The sequence below is a fragment of the Boleophthalmus pectinirostris genome, unplaced genomic scaffold (assembly GCF_026225935.1).
Source record: "Boleophthalmus pectinirostris isolate CB_2022bp ecotype Guang Dong unplaced genomic scaffold, ASM2622593v1 HiC_scaffold_595, whole genome shotgun sequence".
Taxonomy (NCBI): domain Eukaryota; kingdom Metazoa; phylum Chordata; class Actinopteri; order Gobiiformes; family Gobiidae; genus Boleophthalmus; species Boleophthalmus pectinirostris.
The window spans coordinates 1-21,036 of record NW_026571444.1 but is presented as its reverse complement, the minus strand read 5'-3'; the positions used below and the strand labels follow the sequence as shown (position 1 = coordinate 21,036).

Below are 21,036 nucleotides of genomic sequence, written 5' to 3'. Positions count from 1 at the left end.
TGGGGCTGGATAAAAAAAAAAACATTTTGAAGAGTTTTAGTTGGAATTACAGTTAATGGTCTTAACTTCCAGTCAAGGCAATGTTGTGAGGTTATGGATTGATTTTCCCTTCAATGTCTGTTGTTGTAAAACTCAAGGCCAACTGATCACTCTGGGTTTGTGTTCATGTTGTGAAGCAAGTTGTAAATAGGAGTTAAAAACTATGAAAAATAAATACAGTATTGAATTAAAAACTTTGAAAATCGAGTTGATATGGTCTAATTAATGCTCTGTGAATGAAAAGGATCAGGAGCCAAGGGTGTGACCCAAAAGACTAAGATCCTCATTAAGCTTTGATGGGGTCTGGAGATCAAGTGGAAGAATACAGTGATTTATGAATTACTAAACAAGGCCAAACTCCTCCACAACACAAACACATACACACAACAGTACAGGGTAATCTCCAAAGACAACACAACATCTGCAGCTCTGTGGGCTCTACTTTGGTCTGAGGGGGAATTTATGAAGTAAACAGTGCATCAGTATTGACCATAAAGACATTAAAGAGGACACTTTTATCATTAAGGGAGCTCCCGTTAGCATTATTTAGAATTGCATGTTGTAGGATAATGACACAGTCTTTTAAAACCATAGAAAGTGGAAGAATCAACTATAAATTAGTTAAATATGTTGAGAGAACATGTGAGGTTTGGTTTTGCCAGAAATGGAGGCCTACATTTTACAGTTTTAATAATAAACCAAATCAGTAAATTTGTAATTTAGCCATTACAGATTTTTGCTCTATTGTACTGCCTTACATAGTACTGATGTGAGGCATTCTAATATTAAATGAACAAAGGACCAATATGTGGTTGGAACAGGACTTGAAATGTATTTTTAGAATTTTATTGAAGGATACATAACATTTACACAGTTATTTGGATGGGTTTTGTTGCAATTTTTGTTTAAAAGGAAAAATATTGGTACTGGAAGTGAAAAGCCTGGATAAATGGCTCAATGCATCTCTATTTATTTTATTTATAATATTTTACAGTGCAGAATTCTTCCACTGTCCATGGTGCTGATTGTGCAGGAAACTACTTACAAAGTCTTTTTCCAGTTTGTCCATCTCCTGCTTGTAGCTCTTCAGTCTGCTGTTGTACATGGCTCTGCTCTGAACGGGGATCTCGCGTACCTCCAGGTCCATCTGCTCCAGCTACAACACATTCATATGTTAACATTCAAATGGCATCAAAACAAATATTTAATGATCATATCTGTATCATACCGCTGTCATGCTAAAGATAGAACCTGACAAACTTGTTCAAACCCTGTATGAGAACTATCCCTAAGCACACATCCTATATATTGTAGCTCCATACATAGACTCTACTGTGTCACTTTGAATGAAGCTGTGGTACATTTGATCTGTGGCTAGACAGGTCTCTGCAGAAGATTTGGAGAAAATCTAATCACGTTGACAGAACAAGACAACTGCAACAACAATTTGTCTCAGTCAGGTGCTCATTTTCTAAAACCGCTACAAGACTCCCACCTCGAGATAATGGCTTGAAATATGTCATAGGGGTGTCACTTAAAAGCGAATTAGTGGGAAGTAATCAGGAGAGGAGAACGCCTTGGAAGCGCGTGTCAAGTCAGAAGAACACACAGGTGCTTGTTGTCTGGCGTCACTGAAAAAAAGGTCCCCTCCTTCCCTTTTCCACAAATTCATTATTTAGGAAATGGAAAATTACTGATCAAAGACCCACCAACTCTCTGACTTCTTCAAGCTGTTTGTCGACATTTAGAACCAGCTGTGTCTTTTCCTCTGCAAGAAAAAAAGAAGGGAAAAGTCACAACGACATATTGATCAGCAGACAGAGAGAACAGCGCTTCATGACAACAGCCTGACTCCCCCGCAACAGTGCAGTCGGAGGAGGGGTGGTGGTGAAAAAACAACACGCGAGGACACATTTGAAGATATATTTACACATTCTGCACATGCGACAAGCCCACATTTGAAGTCTGGTAGTTATTGGCGTCGCCGAGGCCTTTGTTGGCTGGCGTTGAGGAGCAGTGAGACACCTCGCTGCAGCCTCAAAGGGAGAGGGAGGTGTCAGCTCCGCTCCGTTTGCCGCGAGTGAGAGGCCCGCGTAGAATGACTAACGCGCCGGTGTGCGCCTTAAACCCTGTGGCTGCTCTTCAACATTACCCATTGAAACTCATTAGGACAAGCAGCAGTTCAAAAGAGGCACAGGAAGAAGTCAAGACGGACCCCGCATTACAACAGACAGTGTTATTTAAAGCAGAGGAGTTACAGTCTCATTGCCGTTTGAGTTGATATCCTCTCATGGTTGATAAAGTTTGTGGAAAAAAAGTTTTGAATACAAAAAAAAAACAAAAAAACATTTGTAATTATTCTGGTGCAGGGTTCACCACCTGCTTGTCCTGTCTTCACGGAGACAAGCAAATAGAGTTAAATTGCTCTATTTGTTTTTCTTTGCAATAAAAACTGAATAAAAGCAAGATAGATCGGTTTAACACTATTAAAAGCAAAGCAAAATACCTCTGTGTAGACAAGGAGGTATTGGAGCCCTCATCAGAAGTTTAATATAGTCCACCTTTAAATGATTTAGGCCAAAAATAATTCCACACTATAAACACAGTATCACAACATAAAATTACATTGGATAAGATGTTACTAAATTGCTTAGCCAGTTTTGTACATGTATTTAGATAAAAGATACACACATCTTATGTTCTTATGACACATCTAAATCAAATATTTAAAATTCTCAGACACTACACTAAGAATTTAATGTTAAGATTTAGTTTTGCTTATTGCATGGAGCATTTGCTTGTTGCATGAATGAAGGACAGTAAATGACACTAGTTTACACAGCATGGGTTCATCAGCTGACAGGCGCATGGACAGTAAAGGCAAAACCAATAGGCATGACAAAAGTGCTTGGCCAGAATGTGATGAATTCAATGAAACACTGTAAATAAAAATGTAAAATGTGGAAAATAAAGGAGATATAGGCCATTGATGCCAATCTATAAGGCAGTGAAGCGTAACTAGCTTCCTTTGAAGAAATATAAAAGAGCCTGAATCAACAGATGGACGTTAATAAACAAGTCATGAGGCTGGACTACAGTTTTTAACCAGTATGTATTTTACAGTATGTAGCAACAATACATTTTAACAGCTTTATAAAAACATGGAGAAATGTGATATACCAATAAGCAAGTGGAAATATCTATATCCATAACAGATATAGGATAGTGACTGTTTTTTATCACTATTATTATTTACAATAAAATGACCTCACTAACATAAACGCCTAATATTTTTGATATATTTTGTCCAATTTCTTTTGGATAGAGAAAACGGGGCGGAGGCAGACGAAGATAATAGGGTGGAATTTCAAGTACAGCATCTGATATAGCAGACTTTTGACAGATTTTTTAGCGTGTTCATAGCTCTAGATTAGTTACAGAAGTGTTATTAATAATGCAATTAAATGTACATCAAACAGGAACAGAGTAGTGAAAGGTTAAGAGTCGAAACTTGTTAGAGGGACAGTTTTATATAGCAATACTTAAAGATCGTGCGCATAAATTGGCGCTTTAATTAAATTCCTCTTTCTGTAAATGACACTTGCTCCCGTTAGCTGTACGCATCAGCTGAGCGGCTAACACAGTGCTAGCCATTTGTGCTAAACAATTAGCTTGTTTTACCTCCACTTAGTTTGGGAATTCTGCCGATCTTGTTTGTTACATCTGCTGTGATGGTCCCAAAGTCTTGCTCGTAGGTTTCAAAGTCAGAAGACATTTTGACAAAGAAGTTTAAAACAGGTTTCTTTACGAGAGAGTTAGCTCAGGATAAAAACAACACGGCTCGAATGAACAGCTGTCTTCCTTGAGTCACAGTCAAATCGACTCGATAGGAAACAACGTGTTTATTTAATTTACTTTAGTCTCCGAAAAAACAGTACAGAATAAAACCATATTCTATTCAAAATAAAAAATGTAAATACTCAGTTTTGATTGTTATTTACAGCGTAATAATGATTGAATCATTGCATCAGAAAATACAAATGAACAAGCATAGTTACATCGGAGGGGAAAAGGTTCCTACATCCGCTGAAGAAATTGAAGAAAAAAATCCAAGGAAGCGGTCAGGTTTGTGATTTAAAGTGACAGTTATGTAGGTTGTCCGTAAACAAATGCAAATTATACTCCGCGTGTTTGTTATTATAGTGCGTTAATATTTGGATGGATGCGAGGCACTGTAACTTTATTCAGATCAGATACGATAGTCTTGTCTACCATGGGCAGGGGCTAGCAGCTAGCTCAAGTGGTTGGAATCAAATCGATAGACAATATTTTAGAACAATTCTATTATTAAAGGGGTTAGCTTGTACTAGTTTCTTTCGTACCTATAAACGTATACACGATTTTGTTTGCAGTACTCAACACTGTTGCTATTTTGTTTACGTCAATTAGCTCACTTGTCAACAGCAGCTAATTACTGCTGCCTTTCTGAATGCTATAATGATGAAGCCACCGGCTTCATCATTATAGCATTGGTAGTAGAGCTATTTATAGTTTTATTTATGAAAACATTATTAGCAAACAGCCTACAGTGGCCTTATTTTATGTGTGTTTTGTCTCTTATTTTTAGATCAAGATTGTCAACATGTCAAAAGGATAGTTCCTAAAATTGCTAAACAAGAATGCTTCATTTTGTCAGATTGTACAACAATGGGGAAGAAAAATACCAAGGTACTCAAGACCAGTCTGCTTGCCGGATAAGCAGGAGACAAGGAAAATCATGTGCACTGTCTGCACTGACCTCCTTTCAAGATAGCAGAGAACGAAAGAAACACGTCTAGTATTACAATATCCATTTCATGAACGCAAAAGCATTGTCTTTTTGTTTGTCAAAATGAACTTCCTTTCAGCCATTATAACATTTGAAAACCTCCATGAGGTTCGGAGACTATGCCACTGGGGACCAATTATAGCTCTATCAGTCATTGCTATATGTTCCACCATGGCCATACTCGACTCCATAATCTGGTACTGGCCACTGGACACTACAGGAGGTAGCATTAACTTCATAATGCTCATCAACTGGACGGTGCTTATTCTGTACAACTACTTCAATGCTATGTTTGTTGGCCCGGGGTATATCCCTCTTGGGTGGAAACCAGTAAGTAAGAAATAAAACAAATCATTTTAAGATAACAGTTAAAAATGCAAAAAATATTTTTTTATGGCAGGAAAACATACAAGAAAGTCAATACCTGCAGTACTGCCGTGTGTGCCAGGGGTTTAAGTCACCAAGGTCCCACCATTGCCGCAAGTGCAACAGGTAGAGAAGTATTTCGTACATTTCTATTTTGAATGAACTGTAAAGTAATAATTTTATTTATCTTCTGATCTTTGGAAGGTGTGTCATGAAGATGGATCATCACTGTCCTTGGATCAATAACTGCTGTGGCCATACAAACCATGCCTATTTCACAAGTTTTCTGTTGTTGGCTCCTCTGGGCTGCTCACATGCTGCCTTCATCTTTATTATGACCATGTACACCCAGCTTTACGAGAGGGTATGATTTGTTTAAGTTTTCCTTATTATACCGCTTCAGAGTATAATATCAATTCAACATTTTGTCCTAACTACAGATTTCCTTTGGCTGGAGCACTGTAAAGATTGATATGAGTGTGGTGAACCACGTCCAGCCTCTCATACCTTTCAGCATACCTGTATTTGCAGCAACATTATTTGCCTTAGGCTTGGCTCTGGGCACCACTATAGCTGTTGGTATGCTTTTTGTCATACAAGTAAGTCTTTACTCTATTAATAATTATATCGATCAAGTATAATTTCAAGTAAGCATTTTAATTTGATTTTTTTTAAAGATGAAAGTAATACTTCGAAACAAGACCTCAATAGAGTCCTGGATTGAGGAAAAGGTTTCTAAATTTATTTCACACTTAATTTTTTATACAGTATATCTCTTTATGATTAATAAACACTTGTGTACCTTATTCATTTTAGGCCAAAGAGAGAATACAACACTACCAAACTGGAGAGGAGTGGATCTTTCCTTATGATCTTGGGACTCGTTGGCTAAACTTCAAGCAAGTTTTTACCTGGTCAGGGATGCCCAAGGGTGACGGCATTGTTTGGCCAGTGCATGCAAAGTGTCACCAGTACACCTTAACTGTAAGTATATTATGTTTTGTTTTTTTTAATTTGCATATAGCTTGAATTTGTTTAAGTCAATATCAACAAGTATTTTTACAGATTGAACAGTTGAAACAGAAAGCTGACAAGAGAGTGAGAAGTGTAAGTATTATAAACACCGCAGATGTTTTAGCAGTTTTCTCAAATGTCAGAAGATTGAATAACCAGATGTGATGTATGCCACAATCAGCAGGTTCAATACCAGGCAGTAGAGGAATATAATGGAGCTTGCTGTCCAATTAGCAAAGGCCTTCAAACTTTTTTCAGAACCCCCTGCACTGAAGAGCCTAGAATCCCTCTAAGAAAAGGGGACACCATCCTGGCTACACGTGGAACAAAGTAAGTAATTAATTGGTATATTTTAATTTATATAGTTTGAAAGGCTTTCTAACTAGTGTTAGCTTATATAGATGGTGGATGTATGGAGACAAAGTTTTGAGCGAAGAGCAAATGAAAGGTAAAACAAAATCCGTATGATCTTTTTCATTCAAATTGAATCACTTAAACTTTTTTTTTTCATTTGTAGCTGGAGATCGAGTAAGAGGATGGTTCCCAAGGCGATGTGTGGAGAAGTGCCATTATGATACAGCTGCCAGTGATAGCACCAGCGACAAGAAAGTCAATTAAAACATTTCTAATGGCTTTATGAAAAATGAGTTAAATTGATCATAAAGACCAGTTTTGTCATTCCATTTCTTTAAATGATTTATAAACAAACTGTCATTCCTAATTCTGCAGTATTTGCACATCAGTGTCTTCTTATATTAGCTTCCCATTGCCAGTAATCTAGTTTAGAAAAAAACTGGTCCTAAACGATCACTTTAACTCTTGCCACAAGTACAATGCCAGCAATCTTAATTTCCAAGAAATGCCACAAGGCTTAAATGTAACTTTATTATGATTACTCTTTACTTTTACTTGAATTGTTGTTTATACTTGCCTGACATCCTTCTCTCTCTGCTAAGTATGCAATGCCTCTGCCCGGTGAACTCTTGGGTCCTTTCATGCAACACTTTCTACAAAACACGTGCAGTTTGTTTTGTTTTTTTATTATATTTTTAAAAACAAGTTTTTGGCCTTTAATTTAAAAAAGTGAAATAAATATTTAAAAAAGGCTTATTTTCTTGTTTCTTCTTTTTGACTTCTTCACACCAAAAGTACATTTAATAACACTTAAGATATTGGGATAATAAGATATACAACATTTTTATTTGAACAACCTGGCTTTTTGTGTATCAAAGAGTCTTTTTTTTTTTTTTTTTTTTTTAAAGTTGTTGTAAAATGACTACAATTCCCATGTATCGTAGCGGTGCTCTCAACCAATCAGACTTTACGTCAAATACCACGTGGTCAGTTCCCCTACTATTCCTCCTTATGAGTGACTGCCACTGGATGTTTGGCATTTTAGGGAGACTGGATTTTGTCGTTTCCCCTCTGCACATTATATGTTTAAAAATAATGTCGTCTGAAGTCATGTGAATATTAGTAGCTACTATATTTATCATTTTCGCGTAAACAAGATCGCTGATCAGCACAGGTAAGCTGGAGCTACCTAGCAAAACAGCTATATGAAGGTATTTACTAGCGAATTACAGTAGTGTAGAGGCCGACAACACCCAAACGTGTTATTTGTTACGAGTGTTGTTTTACAGGCTACAAAGAATGTACTATAAGATTTGCTTTTGAATAATCAACATCATAACATTTGTGATAGCTGGTAAATGGCAGCACACACACTTGAAGTCGCTCTTCATGTTTTATACTTGCAATTTAGAATTTGTGTTATTAGGCTGCTGTGTTGAAAACGTGTTTACTTAAAGATCATTATAGCTTTAGCTTGCTCTTCAAGTCCTTCTCCAAGACCACAGTATGTATTGCCCTATAGCATGTGGCCCAGCTAGTTTAGCCCTTGTACCCCGTCTGAAGGTGAGGCAAGAATAGCAAGGCGAGCAAGATTACCAATTACCCCTATTTCTTGCATTTTCTGTTTATTATATTTAAAGATCTCTAATCCACACACTCCTGCTCCATTGTAATAGTGTTATAATGAGTGCATCATAAGAAGTACATGCTGCCTTCTAACACCAGTTGTCAATGATTCTCTTATACATACTAAAGTGTGGTTAAAGGTTCACTATGTAACATTTCTTGTCAAGAGTCCGACTCCTGCTTGTTTCCTTAGCGATGTTACTGCTTTGCCCAGAATGTTCCACAGTATGGCAGCTTATCTATCTCCACAACTTATCCAACTTTACTTATCCTTTACTTATCCGACCGAACCCACAATAAAGTGCATATTTTTCAAGGCATTTTTGCATGATAAAAACACTTGTGCTTGAATATACGCAAGATAGAGAAGTTTAATGCAGTACTGTGGAATATTCCAGGCAATGCAATAATATCTCTACCCTCACACCAGAAGTACATTTAATGCACCTTTAAATATATTTGAAACACAGAGGTGACTATAATTTGTTTGATCTTGTTATTCATATGTCCCAATGTCCTCCAGGAGTTTGTGTTTTGGGAATATCAAGCCAGCAGCAAGATGTCAATGTTCAGCACTGGTGTCCTGGTGCTGACGTCTCCCCTCCACACCCTCCCTCTTCGCATCGCTCCAGTCCTCACCTCTGCCGCTCAGCTCGTTGAACGCACCCTCTATGTCCACCTTCACCCTGGACTCAATCTGGGCAAGGAGTCCCAGGCAAGACCAGTGTATATCCCTCCAGTAGTGGACCTATCCAAACTTATTACACGCCTTTATAACAACGCAGCAGATATATGTGGCCACTTAGACGTACGGGTTTTGCTTACGAATGTTCGCGCTCAATCGGCTGCTATCCCAAACTGTCCCTTTCCCACTCCACAGTCTCTTTCACACTCTCCAGAAGTAGTATTAACAGACTTTCCTTTACTGGATACAAGCCAAACGCATCAAGTTACTCAGTGTCTACAAAGGTACACTGGGCGCTGTTATGTTTGTAGCCCTTCGTTGTCCTCAGTGTTGCTTCATCCACAGTTAGTGAATTTACAAGAAGAAAATGTTGACCAAGAGGAGCCAGAGGAGACATTGGAGCCGATGAAAACGTACAATGATGTGGTTGTAGGTGGGACATTTGACCGGCTACATGGAGCTCACCGGACACTGCTCAACATATCGTGCTTACTGGCCAATAGGAGGTTCCTTATAGGTGTATGTGACCAAGCTATGATAAGAAGTAAGTATTAAGCCACATGGTCTATACATGCTGTAATCCTGAAGTATGATTCACTGATAAAGAATGCTGAAAATATGTAATTGATCAGCAGTTCTAAGGAAGATTAACCATTGTTCCATGTCTTTCCTATATGGAGTTCTTCTGGTATCTTAAAATGCAGTTAAAGCCCCTTTCTTTTACTTAACTTTGTAAAAAACTGTGTCCAAAACATTTGTAAATATTTAACAACTCAGATATTATATTTGCATATAGATCCACTGCAGGCCTCAGCAATGCAAGACCAATTACTGACCAATTGCCTGTAAGCAGAAAACATGATGTTAAAATTTCAAACCCGATTCCGACACTGTGGAATAGACCCAATATTCAGTGCCGATTCCAATACCACTATGATAAAAAGGGGGAAAAAAGCACCCCTTATTTAGACTAGAATGTCAACATTAAATCCTGGTGCTTTCTTTTATATTACCATGCAGTCTTATATCTATGTAATCACTCAGTTGCCCAGGTAGGCTACATAATGCTAAAGATGTTCTTCTTATGTACTTTAACTTCTTGGGTTCTTTTTAAAAGACAGTACAGTAAAGTGTATTTACCTGGTTGACATGTTTCGGCTGCTAGCTGCAAGCCATCTTCAGAAAGGTCAACAGGACAGTTGACACAGTTGAAACATGTCAACAAGATAAATACACTTTACTCTATTGTCTTTAAAAAAAAGTTAAAGGTTTCATAGTGGTTCACGGGTGTATATTAGTCTATGTGGTCTTATGCTGATACAGCTCAAGATCATTCTAAAGCTATTCAGAAAAGGTTCATTTCTGTCCTGCAAATGTGATTTTTTTTTTAGTATTGATACTTCTACTCATGAATATCTAATTTTAATACTAGTTTTAATAATACTTTTGACTAACCTAGATGGCACATTTTGTAAGTTTACTGTTTACTAGAATATTGGTGACTGATTTCATTAAAATTATCCAAAACTGAAGTGACAAATATGAGAAAAAAATTCCACACTTTTTGCCATGCCTAACAGTGTCTCTCTTTGTTGTCAGAGAAAGTGCTGAAGGAGCTGATCGAGCCCTACTCTGTGCGTGTCCAAAAACTGCAGGAGTTTCTTCAGGACGTCAAGCCCTCTCTGGAGGTGGAGATCGTGCCTCTGGATGACCCCTTTGGAGTGTCAGTGGAAGACCCTCTGCTGGAGTGTATTGTAGTCAGTGAGGAGACCAGGAAAGGAGGCGAGGCTGTCAACAAGAAACGCATTGAAAATGTAAGTCAGCAGTTTCTTTGTACTGATTTTCTAATGTATTTTGTTTTGTGTAATGTGACTATATTGCCAAAACTGCATACAATTGACTCTGGGTTTGTTGGCAAATCTGACATTTTAAAAAGTATCCAATATGATAATTTGGTTGTTTTTGTCAGGGTCTTCCAGCGCTTGTCCTTCATGAAATCCAGCTGCTTAAAGATGCACACCACTCTGAAATCGAAGAGGAGAAAATCAGCTCCTCCAGTTTCCGGACGCGTTTACTGGGGACACTTCTTACCCAACCCAAAGTATGTCACTAAATAACTTCTGTACGATCTCAAGACCTACACAAATGCACATGGTCTATGTCTTGATGAGATTGATTTAAACTAGTGGAACTTCTCATTAGCTGTAGGAAAAGTTCACTTGTATTAAAATAATGTATGACATGGAAAGAAAAAAATCAAAATCAGGTATTTTTGGTACAACACACTGCAGCTATATAATTTAATTTTATAAAGCCTGACTATAATTCAAATATGTATTAAATATTTTGTGGTCAGTTTTTGTTTACATATAGTTGACTTGTCGGTAGGGCTGGATGAAATGACAATAAAAATTTTATTGTGATCTGATCCCAGTTACAAGGTTTGGGGTTATTATCATATTATGATACTGTTTTATGCTTATGCTTAAACTCAGGATACTTTCCCAGCCAATCATCTTATTGGTCAACTTCTGTCATGGGAGAGTCAGAGGCAGATTTAATCAATTACTGCAAATCTGTACCAACACTCAGGGACCAGATAACTTTAGTTACAGCTCAAAAACACTAGAAAGCTACTTTGGGCAGATTGTGAATCTAAGCTCTAGAAAATTGTGATATACATTATTTGGCATATCACCCATCCTTTGTTATTGGTAATGGAATTTAGAATTCAAATTTTTTGTTTTGTTTTGTTTATGTTTTAGGATTCATCTCATCTCCCTCTCCTCCCGTACGTGATCGGTCTTACGGGAGGCAGTGGCAGTGGAAAGAGCTCCATTGCTAAACGTCTGGAGGCGCTGGGAGCTGTTCGGATCGACTGTGACAAACTGGGCCATGAGGTGTATGAGCCCGGGAGAGCTGCCTACCACAGAGTACTGCAGGTGTTTGGCTCAGGTGAGGGAGCGAAGAAGGGATGCACTGTTTTATGTGGTGATCTGTAATTTGCACTAGACCTAAGAAATTCTTGTTTGACTGAAGGCGTTCCTTCTGCAGCAATTTGTTGACCAAAGGGTGACACTGAAGTTATTCAAATTGCAATCACAAGATCATGAAATTGCTGAAGTTTACATAATCAAAAATATGCCTAAGGAAAAGTGCTAAGAAACTAAGAAACCATCTATTCTGTCTGCTGTTGTTCACCAATCCTTATACTCTCAAAAAAATTACATCAGCCTACATGTTATAAGCAAGTCCATTGTAATTTAGAAGAAGTATGTATTTTTTTTTTAGTATTTAAAACAATATTGACTGACATATTGGGGGCAATAGTGGAAGTAGAGGTCCTAGCTTTGATGACTGATGAAAGATGATGGAATGGCTTTTGGCTTTTACATGTTTGATTGGTTCAGTGACAAACTAGCACAGAGCGACATGTTATATTTGAAGAGACACTGATTCATAACATATGATGAATCCAGTCCATCTCCTCGCTGTGATGTGGCACTTCAAATGGGCCATATATCTTCTTAAGTGGCTCCGTTCACTCTCTGATCAAACACTCTCAGTCTATTTTGACAGATGACAATTTTTGAACTGCACCTTATAAACACAATATTTTAGTGTCACTTAAGGTACTCCATCACAGACATGTCAAAATCAGGACCCAAAACCGCCTTCCCCCCTTGTTTATCAATATACAAAAAAATAAATACACTTGTTTAAAATAATAAAATTGTGATCAAATCTTGTTTTTGGTGCATAAGTAATTTGTTTGTTTTGCGATTTAAAAACATTTGATTTAAAAGCATACATTTGTTTTCTTTATTGTAGATATCCTTAATGAGGATAAAACAATTAACAGACGAGCATTGGGAAGTAAAGTCTTTGGAAATCAGGTACCTTGCATTGTACTTTTTTTCCTCATATTTTTATGAAAATGAAATAGATTCATAGATAATGTCCCATGTGTTGATTTTTTTTCAGGAACAGTTAAAAGCTCTAACGAACATAGTGTGGCCTGAAATCGCCTTGTTGGTTAAAAACCGAATCCAACAAGCAAGAGATGAAGGTACTTAGTGAGTCATTCTGTAACAAGTAGCAACATATATATTCTAATTGTGTATGCATACTTTACATAATTTATGTCATAATCACAAATTTTTCTCATCTTAGGTAAACAAGTCTGTGTGCTGGATGCTGCAGTTCTTTTGGAGGCCGGTTGGAATGATATGGTCCATGAAGTTTGGGTTACGGTCATCCCTGAGGAGGAGGTATATTTCAGTTTACATTTTCCATGAAAGGTCCTATATTACACAAAATGGACTTTTCTGAGCATTAAACCATGGTATAATGCTGTAATCTCATCAACAATATATCTGGAGTTGTGTTTTGCTTCATTCGCTTATGTTTGAGTAGTCTGTCTACATCTCCAAACCTTAAAATCCTCTGTTCCACCTTGTGATGTCATGAAGCAGTAGTTTTTAAATGAACCGCTACCATTTGCCTTTTGTTCAGTAGATATTGGTAATTCCCGGACGAAAATTATGTAAATGATTCTAGTGAAGGTGTATGAAGTTTAAAACACAGTGGAGCACTTTCTGTATTACCTCATGACATCACAAAGTGGAACATAGTGTTTTCTGTTTGAGAGAAGAACTCATCTTAAATGTGCAGGGTTTGTGTGTAAAACATGTGTGAATGAAACAAAACACAGCTCTCTTTGTGTTTGTGATGAGAAAACAACATTATAAGATAGATCAGAAAATAGTGTAATATGGGCCCTTTAACAGTTACCTAATAACAAATGTAGTGCCTATGGCTGACCACAAGAGGGAGACATAAACTTAAAGAAAATGTGATTCCATTTACAGGCAGTGTCACGGATAAGGGAGCGTGATGGGGTGAGCACAGAGGATGCCCTGAGGAGGCTGCACAGCCAGTGGTCCAACTCCAAACAGGTGCAATATGCCAATGTGGCTTTGACTACACTGTGGGAACCAGAAGTGACCCAAAAACAGGTCAGAAACACTGAAGTAGAATTATCACGAAGACAATATTTATAATTTTTAATTGTGCATTATTCATTTGTTCTGTAGGTTTTAAAAGCGTGGAATTTACTACAGAAAAGAATCCAGCAAAAACTAGAGGGACAGTAGATGCCTGTATGGGTCAGGGTACTCTGCTCAGGAGGAGTGCATGCCGATCCAAAGACTCAAAACTGCCTAATCTATATAAGGAAATGTTGCCTTAAAGTGAACTGTGCCACTTGCAAAAAACAACAAAAACATATTATTCCTAATGTAGATTTTTTTATTGGTATACTGTACTGACATACTCTGCTATAACAGTAACATAGTCCAGGATATCAAAAATTAATCTTTAGTCAGATTAATTTAATTATTAAATTAAAAAATATTTAATCCTTAACTATGCTGCAACATTTTAAGGTCAGTTTGTGAGTTTATTTAAAATCCTATCCAACACTATCAAACAATACATACACTGTATTAACATGAATGTACAGTCTACGATCCAGACTGAGAGGTTCTTTAAGGCAATTAAGTTCAAATGGAATGGTACGAGGTTTTCTTGGTTTATTTACAAATGGTAATTTTTGAGTTGATGCAAGTAATGAGAGACTAAGTGTATGTTTATGTGGCTGGAAAATTTCTAACCGAAATTAACAATTTATATGAATTTGTGTGCGCATCTGTCAAATTCCAGATATTTCTTATATAGGTACTTTAGACATGGTTTGTGTTCTTTTCAAGTTTATATTAATATTTCAAAGCATGTAGATTTAAAAGTCTATGATTTCAGATGTACCTATCAAATGCTTTTATGGACTAGAGGTTTAATAATAAAAGTGGGAAAACACTGGAATGCTTGTTCTCATTTATTAGACTAGAGCATTGATTGTGAACTACAAAATGTCTATAAAGCAGACTTACACACCAAACTTAATACCAAAATCATTAAAAATGATTCTTTTTCTGTGTTTATTTAAAATATTCTAGTGCAAATACTTGTAAATGTTGTTGACCTCAATGAGTGAGTTTAATAATAGTTAATCTGTACATTCATAGCTTTAGTACTGAAACCACTCTTTAATATACAAAAACCACACATTAATATACAAAATATGTTAAACTTCTAATATAGCTTTGTGAAATTTCGTTCAGTGGGTTACAGTCAGTTTGGCCGAGCACATGGCCTCTCCGAGCTTGTTGCTGGCTCTGCACACATACACTCCAGAGTCAGAGGGTTTCACATCACTCACAACCAAAGAACAAACTCCATTTTTGTTTATTTCCTTTCTCACTCGAGACGACTCCAGGACCTCCTTCTCATTCTGAAGCCATTTCACCTGCAGCTCTGGATAACCTACAAGAGTGATGAATAAAAAAACATTCAATATGCTGTACGTAATGAGCAACAAAAAAATGCATTTGCCCCACACTGGGGAAATTACAATGTTGCAACACAAAGTTAAACACAGGAGAATTGTTAGGGTTAGAGGAATCACCAGATACCAGATACACCAACAGATAATTATAAATATGTTGGTGAAATTATTTTGCAGTGTTTACATCTTACTTCAGTTGAGGCAACTTGCCAAAGTAAATGAGATTGATAAAATGAGATCTTGTCACTTTGAAACTTTAATCCATGTTTTTATCCTCTTTCATTTAGATTATTTCAATTCACGTTACACTGGACACAGCAATAGCTCACTGTCCTATTTACAGCTACTTTTAACTGGATCATGTAAATTTGACCACATGTCCCCCATCCTTCAGTCTCTTCACTGGCCCCTGGGCTCCTTCGCATTGATTCTGGCTGACTCACTCCCTGTTTTTAAGTCTCTCCTATAGACTCACTTTCTCTCCTTGGCTTTTAACTCTGTTTGTGGGTTGAGTATTTACCATTTGTCACTGTCTGTTATGAATTCTCTTTCATTTGTGTACAGCAATTTGGTCGACTGTGTTGTTTTTAAAGCACTATAGAAATATAGTTGAGTTGAGTATATGCAGTTTACAGTTACGTTTATTCATTTCTCTCATCTGGTAAAAGGTCAACAACTAAGTCATTTATTTGGTGGTTCCTGATCATTGCTTCTAAAGCATCAGATATTCTGTACAGGAGTTAAAATTAAAAATTCTAATGGAATTATTTCCAATGTGGTGCTATGAATTTAATGATAATCAAATGGATGTTCTATAGTTTTATATTGCAATAAGCATTTTTATGAGGGGTCTGCAGTCAACCCTGTGTCTGTAAAAGCAGAGTTCAGACTTTGGAAAACAAAATTTAAAATATCTTTGTTTTGCTTTTTCCAATGGAATGTAAAGGGTCCATATTTTGCTATTTTCTGATCTGATCATCAAAAACATACCTGGAGTTGTGTTTTGTTTCATTCATACATGTTTAACACACAACTCCTGCGTATTTAGGGATTCAGGAGTTCTTCTGTCAAACAGAAAACATTCTGTTCCACCTTGTGATGTCATGTGGTAATACAGGAAGGGCTCCCCTGTGTTTTTAAACTCCATACACCTAGAATCATTTGGATGATTTCAGGACTGAAATTGCCAATCTTTTCTGAACTAAAAGTAAAACTATTAAATGTTAAATTGTTAACTTGGAAACTACCACTTCATGACATCACAGGGTGGAACAGAGCATTTTGAGCTTTGGAGATGTATAGACAGACTAATAATAGACAAGCATTTCTGAATGAAACAAAACACAACGCCAGGCACGTTTTTGAGGAGGTAACAACACTATAGCATGGCTTAAAGGTCACAAGAGACAATTTTGCAAAATATAGGACCTTTAATGAAAATCAAAATAGTTGAATAATAGTTGAATAATTGAACATTTTAACATTTGGTTTAAGAGTAAAACCTACAACTCAATTGTAAATTGTGATGTGATGTGAAAAGGTGATTTTTTTTTTTTTTGGCCATAAAACCCAGCCCCTACTTCACTGCATGTGATCCACCACTTCTTACCATTGATGAGGCACTTGAGCTCAGCCGTGGCTCCTTTGGGCAGAGTTGTGTCTTTCAGAGTCTGGTGAAAACGCGGTTCGCACTGGAGCTGCTTATCCAAAGAGCGGATGGCCTCCTCTGCCTCTTGGCTCCAGCCTGGCTCTAGATGAGAGAGAGACGACGAAGAGAGAAGAAGAAACAAAGACATTCCTGATCACAAAGGGCTAAACTTGAAGTGACAATCTGAAACTGAGTCACCCTCCCATATGCAGCTCCGCCCCAGGACAAGATACCATTGTATGTAGTTGTGTGTATGTGGGCGCGTTATCGGTCTTACCCTCTGAGGAGCTGCCAGGGGAGTCAGGCCTGTTGGAGAGGTTAGCCATTCGCTTCAGGGCCAGGACAGCCTTGCCAGCTTTCTGCAAGTTTAAAAAGGTCAAATTCAAGTGGATGACAAACTGCACTCGCAACCAACAGCTCCAGGACTTTATGTGACAATGGATTCAAATGTTATCATGAGAAAAAGTGGTGAAATTAATAAATGTAGCCACCAGCAGAGGGCACCAAATAAGGTAAGGTAAACTTAATTGACCCCGAGAGGAAATTTGGTTTTCGTGACATAAAATTTCACACACAGTCACTATATAATACACATATACATTAAAGCGCTCTTATTACGCTGTTTTCTGATCTATGTTATAATGTCGTTTCCTCATCAAAAACAAAAACGTGTGAATGAAACAAAACAATTCCGGTTAAAGCACAAAGGCTCAGTTCTCCTCTCAGACAAAAAACACTTTGTTCCACCTCGTGATGGCGATGCAGTAACATGTAGCAGGTGTCAGACCCAGCTCCAGAAAAATTGTAGGGTCAAATTCAAGTGGATGACAAACAATACAATGATGTATGCTCTAATGTTATGAGAAAAAGTGATGAGAAAAAGTGATGAAAAAAAATTATAAATCTTACCCGCCATTTTCGTTTGGCCAAGAAGCGCCGCATTTTTGTCTTATTTAAAGATTTGGTTGGTCTCCGCAACAGTGGGGTGAAAGAGGCCATCCAGGGGTGAGCCAAAGCGTCAGTACAGGACAATCTGTCTCTACAATCACAAACATCACAGAAAAACGGTTACATTGCATGCCATTTTCATGTTTTCAAAGAATACATGTTAACAAGATTTTTACAAACGTTGGATCTTTCTTTAGCAATGATGAAATGAAATCCTTTGCTTCGTCAGAGATGTCTTCAAAACTCTCCTCGTCAAACTCAAATTTCGCCGCAGTGACAAAAGCAAAAGTCTCAGCGTCGTTGTTGCCCTGAAAGGGGGACTCTCCACTGAGCCTAAAAAACAAAAAGGTTTGCTGAGGGGACAGGCTTCTTGTAATTACCAACTTGGAAGATTAACTTCTTTATGCATTTATGCGTTTATGTGTTTATGCTAAATGTGTTTAGCTTTAGGCATTTTATATTTTATTTATTTTACTCTATGCATTATGATCTATAAGGTATTCATAACAGTAAAAATATTCAGGGCATTTAGAGAATACCAAGCAATATTTTTTACCATATGTAGTGAAATGATTGATTTATTTCTTCTGGTAATTAATCAATATTGTGTAAACCACATATTTAACTTACTCACATGCACCTGAAATTGTGCTGATGTGAAAATGTCAAAAAAAAGTAGTACTATATTTCCACCAGCAGAGGGCACCAAATTTAGGAATTAAGGCTGTTATCTTTTCATTTTAAGTTTTTCTTGTCTGGTGGAGGGTCTGTCACCTGCTGTCACCATGGAGACGCTATCGGTTTTCCACAGTATGACAAACTCATCTTTCTCCATGAAGACAAGTCAAGTGACATGTCAGATCTGTGGAGGAGAGCCAACTCACAAAAAAAAAAGTTTTCCCAAGACCTGTAATTTAACAAATTAAAGAATGAAATGATGCCATACTGTGGAACATTGCAGGCAAAGCAATAACATCTCCATGGAAACAATCACGCACAAAACCTGAAAAGTTACATAGTGCAGCTTTAAAACTCATGGAGTGACTTACAGAACAAAGCAGATGACTCCAATGCTCCACATGTCCGTCTCCAAACTCACGGGTTCATAACTGATCACCTCTGGGGCCACAAACTCCGGCGTCCCATGCATCACCAGGAGAGGTTTGTCGGCTTCTACAAACAAAACAATAACACCACAAAAAAGGAAATACAGACTCAGGATATTTGGTTTGGAGTTTGAATGTTTGTATTTGGCTAATCCTCAACTATAAATAGACCACCCAGACTAGAAGAGGTGCTGCAAGTTTGAGGCAGATTAATTCAAGCTTTCTGAATCCAGTTAGCTGACGTCATTTCAGCAGTTAGACATTGCATAACAAGCTGCAAAACTTTTAGGACAGACAGATCATATCTTCAAAACAATTACTGTCACGACAACTTTACATATCTGAAATATTTGATCAGCCCTGAGGGAATTCAGTTACAGACACATCTCAAAGACTATTTCAGACCAACCTAAATGCATGTACCAGTAAAGTTTATTTGAGCAATTCAATACTGATACATCATATTTTGTGATGACGACACTCATACTAAACTTATTATGGCAATCCATCAGAAAAGTGACAATGTGCTTGTAATGTCCTGGTTTAGGTTCAAGACAGACATTGCACAACAAGCTGCTACTTTTAGAACTGAATGATACGATCTTTAAAACAAGGAATCTACTGTCAAGACAACCACAGAAACCCTGAATATGTTGTACAGAGTTCAAATGTTGATGTAGCTAAAGGGTTTTTAGAAAGTTGTGTTTCAGCTGATGCTAAATTTGTATCAAATTGACAAAAGTTAAAAAAAGATTTAAATACTTTTTTTAAAAGGTCCTGAGCTTTAAACCATATTATAATATTGTTACCTTTTTAAAAACATACCTGGAGTTGGCATTATTGGGCTGTCTACATCTTCAAAACTCAAAATGTTCTGTTCCACCTCATGATGTCATGAAGCAGCAGTTTTCAAGTTAACAGCTACCATATACCTTTAGTACAGTAGAGATTTGAAATTCTGGGGTTGAAAGTATTCAAATGACTTTAGTGAAAGTGTATGGAGTTGAAAAACAGTGTGTTTTTTATTTGAGACTTGGGGTATGTTTGCGATGAGGAAACAACATAGATCAGGAAATAGCATCACCATCAAAGAATCATTATAGTCATAATATGGGTCCATTAAATTAAATTTACAAATATTCTGCATTGGTTTTAACTTGTTCAATTCCTTACTACACATTAATTGAAGAAATATCATTTTATACCCTTATGAACGATCAGAGAGCAAATTTTTATTTTAATTATCTCGTTTTACAGCCTTTTTAAGTGTTTTAAAATCCAACAAACTCAAATTATTACATTTTTATACACCTCTAATCCAACTTTTTAACACATTATCAACCAAAGCAAAATGATCAGTTCCTTTGGTGCCAAAAATATCAATCTCTCAAGTAATGAAGTGATAATCTAGTCTTTTGTCAGTGGTGAAAATATGTTTTTTTTAGAATAAATTACATACCTAGTTTGCTGGCCAGCCCGAAGTCAATTATCTTAATGTTTGTGCCGGTAGTGTCCACACAGACGATGTTTTCAGGTTTGAGATCCAGATGAACAATATTCTGCTTATGGACGTACTGCATTCCTTCCAAGATCTGCTGCATGTAGCGTGCACAGGTCGGCTCCGTGTGCTCAAAGTTGTCATCAACAATTCGTGCAAAGAGCTCACCACCTGGAATACTTCAAGACAACACTAATAAACACAAAACAACAGACTACAGAGTTTATAAAGAGATTAAAAAGAGATTACGTACTACTCCATGACCATAACTATCTCAGGGCGAGTGTCATAAGCGGCCAAGCACTGGACCAGTTTGGGATGATGAAGGCAGTTCATGAGTTCGATTTCTTTCAAGGCAGCAGCTTTGTCTTTTGAGGTTCGGGCACGGTAAAATTTTCCAGCACAAATATCACCAGTTTCTTTGTGGGTCATCCTGTAAACTTGGCCAAACTTCCCACTGCAAAAAAATGAGTAAATTAGTACATTATACAGACAACATAGAGCTATTGGAATAGTAG

At 37.2% G+C, this 21,036-nt stretch overlaps 4 protein-coding genes across 7 annotated transcripts; 2 read left to right on the top strand and 2 right to left on the bottom strand.

The window, feature by feature from the left end:
- Positions 1-1,084: 1,084 nt before the first annotated feature.
- LOC129411695 (vesicle transport through interaction with t-SNAREs homolog 1A-like) lies at positions 1,085-4,015 on the bottom strand (the record flags this gene model as incomplete). The annotated part of the gene is made up of 3 exons (XM_055163227.1): positions 3,721-4,015; positions 1,749-1,807; positions 1,085-1,195 (listed from the first exon to the last, which is right to left on the bottom strand). Coding segments are annotated over exons 1-3 (264 nt in total), but the record flags the coding sequence as incomplete, so codon positions are not given.
- An 18-nt stretch (positions 4,016-4,033) lies between these two features.
- zdhhc6 (zinc finger DHHC-type palmitoyltransferase 6) lies at positions 4,034-7,353 on the top strand. Of its 4 annotated transcripts, none has more exons than XM_020918251.2 (11): positions 4,034-4,164; positions 4,667-5,197; positions 5,268-5,359; positions 5,438-5,597; positions 5,674-5,832; positions 5,911-5,964; positions 6,050-6,217; positions 6,299-6,340; positions 6,432-6,577; positions 6,649-6,695; positions 6,765-7,353. In XM_020918251.2, exons 2-11 carry the CDS (start codon positions 4,931-4,933, stop codon positions 6,863-6,865), a joined length of 1,236 nt encoding a protein of 411 aa, XP_020773910.1. In that variant the 5' UTR covers positions 4,034-4,164; positions 4,667-4,930; the 3' UTR covers positions 6,866-7,353. The 4 variants fall into 4 exon arrangements, with proteins under 4 accessions (XP_020773910.1, XP_055019201.1, XP_020773909.1 ...); XM_055163226.1 differs by having other exon boundaries at positions 6,640-6,695; XM_020918250.2 differs by having other exon boundaries at positions 6,429-6,577.
- Positions 7,354-7,578: 225 nt separating this feature from the next.
- On the top strand, positions 7,579-14,791 carry coasy (CoA synthase). Its single transcript, XM_020918297.2, has 10 exons — positions 7,579-7,775; positions 8,751-9,456; positions 10,512-10,726; positions 10,882-11,013; positions 11,678-11,867; positions 12,744-12,808; positions 12,897-12,981; positions 13,086-13,183; positions 13,784-13,930; positions 14,009-14,791. The coding sequence occupies exons 2-10, from the start codon at positions 8,787-8,789 to the stop codon at positions 14,066-14,068; spliced, it is 1,662 nt and encodes a 553-aa protein (XP_020773956.2). The 5' UTR covers positions 7,579-7,775; positions 8,751-8,786; the 3' UTR covers positions 14,069-14,791.
- Positions 14,792-14,857: 66 nt separating this feature from the next.
- LOC129411694 (myosin light chain kinase, smooth muscle-like) lies at positions 14,858-20,975 on the bottom strand (the record flags this gene model as incomplete). The annotated part of the gene is made up of 8 exons (XM_055163223.1): positions 14,858-15,296; positions 16,928-17,068; positions 17,244-17,325; positions 17,876-18,005; positions 18,095-18,247; positions 18,964-19,087; positions 20,480-20,697; positions 20,772-20,975. Coding segments are annotated over 8 exons (1,258 nt in total), but the record flags the coding sequence as incomplete, so codon positions are not given.
- Between the last annotated feature and the right edge of the window lie 61 nt (positions 20,976-21,036).